This window comes from Lemur catta, chromosome 3 (assembly GCF_020740605.2).
Source record: "Lemur catta isolate mLemCat1 chromosome 3, mLemCat1.pri, whole genome shotgun sequence".
Taxonomy (NCBI): Eukaryota; Metazoa; Chordata; class Mammalia; order Primates; family Lemuridae; genus Lemur; species Lemur catta.
In genome coordinates this window covers 31,662,104-31,667,678 of record NC_059130.1, presented here as the reverse complement: position 1 = coordinate 31,667,678, position 5,575 = coordinate 31,662,104, and the positions used below count along the sequence as shown (strand labels likewise).

Genomic DNA, 5,575 nt, shown 5'->3' with positions numbered 1-5,575 from the left:
TTAAGAAAGCTGCTATTAATATTAGAGTCAATAGATAAAATGGTTGGAAATGAAGGCTTCTTGCTGTAGTCTTTCAGCCTTTTGAGCTCTGAAATGATCCAACAATTTAAATAATTCTTACTTTTAAATATCTCAGAAATTAGATTAACACTGAAATAATGAGACTCTAGTATGCTGTGAAAAATTATTTGTATTAGTCCATATCAAATATATACACATATATTAGTTAAGAACATATTTCTCAGAATTAAAAATTAAAACCAAGAAACCTATTATTTTTTTCTTCTAATAGAACAAAAATCCTGAATCCTTCAGAAAAAGAAGAATTGTTACATGGGAAAGGCATACAGGGATTTTGAGGAATCTGGGACCCACTAATCCTGTTGCCTAATATGAGAACTGTGCTTTGTCTCAGTAATGCTATAGTGCCTGGTGCTTGTCCCCAGCTTAGACTCCTTTGCCTGTTGTAATTATCCATTTATTTCTCGATCTCCAACTCTAAACATCAAACTCTTTTCAGAAAGATGCTAGTATTTTTAAACTTGCTGAGAGTAAAAGAAATCACGTGGAGTGATTGCAAAATATTCCAGGCCCCACCTGACATATTTCTTAGTTAGTAGATCCTGGAGTAGAACTCAATAATATACATCTGCGTCCATGCATCAGGAGGCCAGGTGTGTATGATCCATAAACCAGTATTGGCACAGACTGTGACATTCTCATCTTTGTGCCACCTTCCCCACCAAAACATTCACCAGAGTGCTTGGAGCATTATAGGTACTCAATGCATATTGATTAAATTAATGAATCGATGGATGCACAGATGAAAGTCTACCTTGATGAATGTATTTGAAGAGCTAAATCAAGCAGGTAGAGGAACATAGAAAAGTTAGAGTTTGTGCCCCCTTAGGATGCAGGCATAACTTAAATGCATAAAGACAGAGAGTTATAGAAAAAAGTATCTCACAATCAACTAGCAAATTGTAAGAAAAAAAAATAGAAAACTACATAAAATTTTTCAAAGATGTCATTTACTTAACCCTAAAAACAGTCTATTTATGTCTAGAATCTATAAAGGTAATGATTAAGGGAATAATAATTCAATACTTCATTTGATAAATGTAACCTTGATCCAAAATGAATGACACATGCAAGAAAATCATAGCATTCAAAGATATCCATCTTCTACACAGATCAAATAAACCAGGTAATTTATCTGATTCATTTTTTTCTTTCTTTAGGACTGAATATACATTTTTAATGTCTAGAATCCAAAGAAGAACCTCTCTCCAAAGCCTCAATCCCCTGGGGTGTCCTAGCTATATAAAATCCAGGTATTTTGCTGAGGCATATGCCATCAGGGGCACAGAGCTGCTAAGACTGGGGTTATCCAGTTATTTCCAGCCCAGAGACCAGGTAGAGCTATCTTTAATCTTTAAAGGTTTATGGCCCCTGGACTTTCTCCAATAATATCTGGGAGAAAAATATTACATTTTTCAAAACTTTGTCTATTTCTCTTACCTCTTTAGATTTTGATGGGATACAGAAGAAAGGAACTTGGGATTGTGCTAAAGCTCTACCTGTGGATGTAAGTGTCTCCTTTGAACTACAGTTGTAGGATGACTCTTTCTTTTGAGTAATGTCATCTGTCCATTCTCTCTAAAAATACTTTGTGTACTAAAGAAAGATACAGAGGCAGAAGAACTGGTGGAAACCATGCACATATGAAGTGTGTCCCAGCACCAGAATCTAGAGTGAAAGACAGGACAAAAATCACATGGAGAGGGCAAAAATTCAGCTGAACAAAACCACCATGTGAATATGGGAGAAAGTTTAAAGTTAGAGAAGTATTTAAAAAGTATAAAGCAGCAAAATATTCCTAAAGCCAACCTAAACAAGAAAATAGGAAAAACTGCCTGCTGTGTATTGATGTGTATCTTAGCAGAAGGAAAAATGTATGATGGATTAAAAGTGGAAAAGTATGAGACAGCAGTAGGTGGCAGAGTGGAACAGAAAGCCAGCATGAAGATCGTACAGAGGAAAGAAGATGTTGACCTATCTCCCAAGTCATTGGTATATAAGCACACAGTTGCAAAGCAAATATTAAAAATAGGACTCAGGGAATTCAGAAGACAAAGCCCTGGATAGGGAAGTTTATTACATTTGGGATACAGTTCCTAACTCATAGTTTATGTACCCTGGATCATTACATTTTGCTTCTCTTGGCCTCAGTTTCTTCATTTATAACATGACGATGGTTGGCCCAGATACTAACAGTCTGCATTTATTGAACATGTACTATGAGTCAGGAATTTTATTGTAGGCATTTGGTACTCACGAAAAATTTTTGGTTTATACTATTGTTATTATTATCATTTCAGAGATGAAAACATGAGACACAAAGTGATTTCTCCAAGATCATGAAGTGGCAGAGCTGTGGGCCCAGCCTAGGCCGTCTGACCCCAGAGTCTGCATCTTTCCCAACCTCTCTGTTGCCGTTCTAACAAATGGTCCCAGAACAAACTGACAGAGAAGTAAATTCGAACAGTATTCAAAGCCATTTAGAGTTACTCAGGGAAGTCTCTCAGGAGGTAAATAATAAGCAGAGATAAATATTAATTGAGAGGGATAAAGAGTGATAGGAAAGGAAGTGTAATATTATGGATAGAAGCAGAGATAGAAGCTAACTATGTGCAGTGGCTGAAGCCAGCCAGCTCATCTACAGCTGAGGGGCAGATATGTGACCCAAAGATCAGGCCTAAAACACCTAAGATGGTGATTAGGACAGGAAGAATTCCAGAAACAATTCCATGAGAAATATTGAAAGATTGAAAAATGTTAGTCAGGATGAAAATAGGACCCATAAAGGGATATGAACATCCTATTCCAATAACAAAAGGGCTATCATTTATAGAAAGAATTGAAACTTCTTTTGAGAGTCTGCAGAGGACAAACCAAGAGCAATGGGTACATATTTCAAGGAGGCATAGTTTATCTCATAATAAGAAAGTTTTAGCCAAGTAAGCTATCTAGCAAGAGAGCAGCCTGTTTTGGGAAACAACAAGCTCCTTATAACTTGGAGGTTGGACAATATTTCCTAGATGGGTATAAAGACATTCACAGAATTCGGTGCAGGTTGAGTTAGAATATTTATGATCTTTTTTCCAACGTAAAGATAGTCTATTAAGTCTAGTATGAAGCTTTATGCATTATGTGATCTCCAGATTAAACCACAAATCTCACAGATAGTGGTAGAGTTGTTCTGAGAACATTACAGGGCAAGGGAGATTGAGGCAGAGCTAGACGGCTGAGGTCTCAGCCAACCCTCATAATGCTCTGAGGGTAATTTGAGCTTTAATTAGGTTCTTAATCCCAGATTCTCATGCACTCATAGCAGGGAAAACCCCAATAGATGAGCTATCCCAAAGGTTTCACAATTGAGCATGGGTAAGTAGAATCTGAATACATTTAAATAAATAAAAATACTTTATTACATCTAAACAAGCAGTATTTGAATCTCGTGTGTGAGGGAGTGGATAGATCAATTTTTATTTGTGTGTTTGTTTTTCTGAATAAGATTTTTGTAAGATGGTATTGAATATAGATGGTTTCTAAGGACCTTCAGTCTCAGGTAGGTAAAGCAAATAGTTTAATATTTTTGAGCACAATTTCTTGTTCAGTAAGTTGGCAGTATTAGATCAGCTAAGCTCTAAATTACTTTTTAATTTAACAGTATGAACATCCTATGCATATATGAATATGAAAAATAGAAACACCTTACAAAAATAAGGATAAATTTCTTTGGATATCTTTGAATTGGGGCATTATTTGTGGCACTGCTCATGTCTCCTGATTTTTCCCCATCTCCAATCTGTCTGCTTAACTTGTCGGTTAGGCATTTTTTCAGACCAGTATTAATCAGCTTTGTACAGAAACCCAAATATGGTTTCTTTGGGATAATTTTACTTTTGTCAAATACTCTCTTCTCAATTTCAGGTTGTTTAAATCTGATTCCCACTAACCCATGAAGAGGCAGAACCAGAGCATGGTCACTGAGTTCATCCTTATAGGCTTCTCAAACCTGGGGGATCTGCAAATCCTGCTCTTCTGTATCTTCCTGATAGTCTACCTGAGCACTCTGATGGCCAATGCCACCATCATGACTGTCATTCACCTGGAAAAGGCTTTGCACACCCCTATGTACTTCTTCCTCTTTGTCCTTTCCTGCTCTGAAACCTGCTACACTTTGGTCATTGTACCCAAAATGCTAACCAACCTGCTGTCCACAGTTCCAACCATTTCTTTCTCTGGGTGTGCTGCCCAGCTCTATTTCTTTGTGGGCTTGGCTTGTACCAACTGTTTTCTCATTGCTGTGATGGGCTATGATCGCTATGTTGCCATCTGCAACCCTCTTAACTACACATTCATTGTCAGCAGAGCCACCTGTATCCAGTTGGTTCTAGCCTCCAGCTTCTGTGGTTTCCTGATCTCTGTGGTTGTCAACATCCTGGTGTTCAGTGTGCCCTTCTGTGACTCTAATAGGATCAACCACTTTTTCTGTGACATTTCCCCTGTCATAAAACTGGGATGCACAGACACCAACCTGAAGGAGATGGTCATCTTCTTTCTCAGCATTCTTGTATTGCTGGTTCCCTTTGTGTTGATCTTCATCTCCTATGTCTTCATTGTTTCCACCATCCTCAAAATCTCCTCAGTGGAGGGGCAGCGTAAAGCCTTTGCCATCTGTGCCTCCCACCTCACAGTGGTCATTGTCCACTATGGCTGTGCTTCCTTTATCTACCTGAGGCCCACATCCCTGTACTCCTCAGATAAGGACCGGCTTGTGGCAGTGACCTATACTGTGATAACCCCACTGCTCAACCCCCTTGTCTACACACTGAGAAATAAGGAAGTAAATATGGCTCTGAGAAAGGTTCCGAGTAGATACTCATTTCCCAAAACACTCTGAGTTAGGTGAATCAGCTGGAAATTATATTTACGAATGCATCCTGGATAGCACTTCCATTCTACAAACATGTTTGTCCTTTTTGTAGTACTCCTTGACAAAGAAAAAAAAAAAAAAACGAAAGAAAGAAAGAAAAAGAAAGAAAAGAAAAGAAATAAGGACTTCGGATAATCCTGATACTTATTTTTTTTAATTTCAGCATATTACAGGGGTACAGATGTTTAGGTTATGTATATTGCCTTTGCCCCACCCGAGTCAGAGTTTCAAGGGTGTCCATCCCCCAGATGGTGCACACTGCACTCATTAGGTGTGAATATACCCATCCCCTCCTCCCCACCCTCACCTGCCCAACAGCCAGTGAATGTTACTACTGTATGTGCACATAAGTGTTGATTGTTGCCAATTTGATGGTAAGTACATCTGGTGCTTGTTTTTCCATTCTTGTGATACTTCACTTAGTAGAATGCACTCCAGCTCCATTCAGGATAATACAAGAGGTGCTAGATCAACAATATTTTTTGTGGCTGAGTAAAAAAAAACCTTCATACTATTTATTGGAAATTTCTGTTTCATGTTTAGCCTGTATCCAGTGCAAAAGTTGTACTAGTT

At 38.1% G+C, this 5,575-nt stretch overlaps 1 protein-coding gene across 1 annotated transcript; it reads left to right on the top strand.

The window, feature by feature from the left end:
- Positions 1–4,024: 4,024 nt before the first annotated feature.
- LOC123634634 (olfactory receptor 10T2-like) lies at positions 4,025–4,969 on the top strand. Its single transcript, XM_045546370.1, has one exon. The coding sequence runs from the start codon at positions 4,025–4,027 to the stop codon at positions 4,967–4,969; it is 945 nt and encodes a 314-aa protein (XP_045402326.1).
- Positions 4,970–5,575: the final 606 nt, after the last annotated feature.

What these genes read in the sequence shown, in the direction of transcription:
- LOC123634634 (XM_045546370.1), top strand. Translation starts at nt 4,025, where the DNA reads ATGAAGAGGCAGAACCAGAGCATGGTCACTGAGTTCATCCTTATAGGC.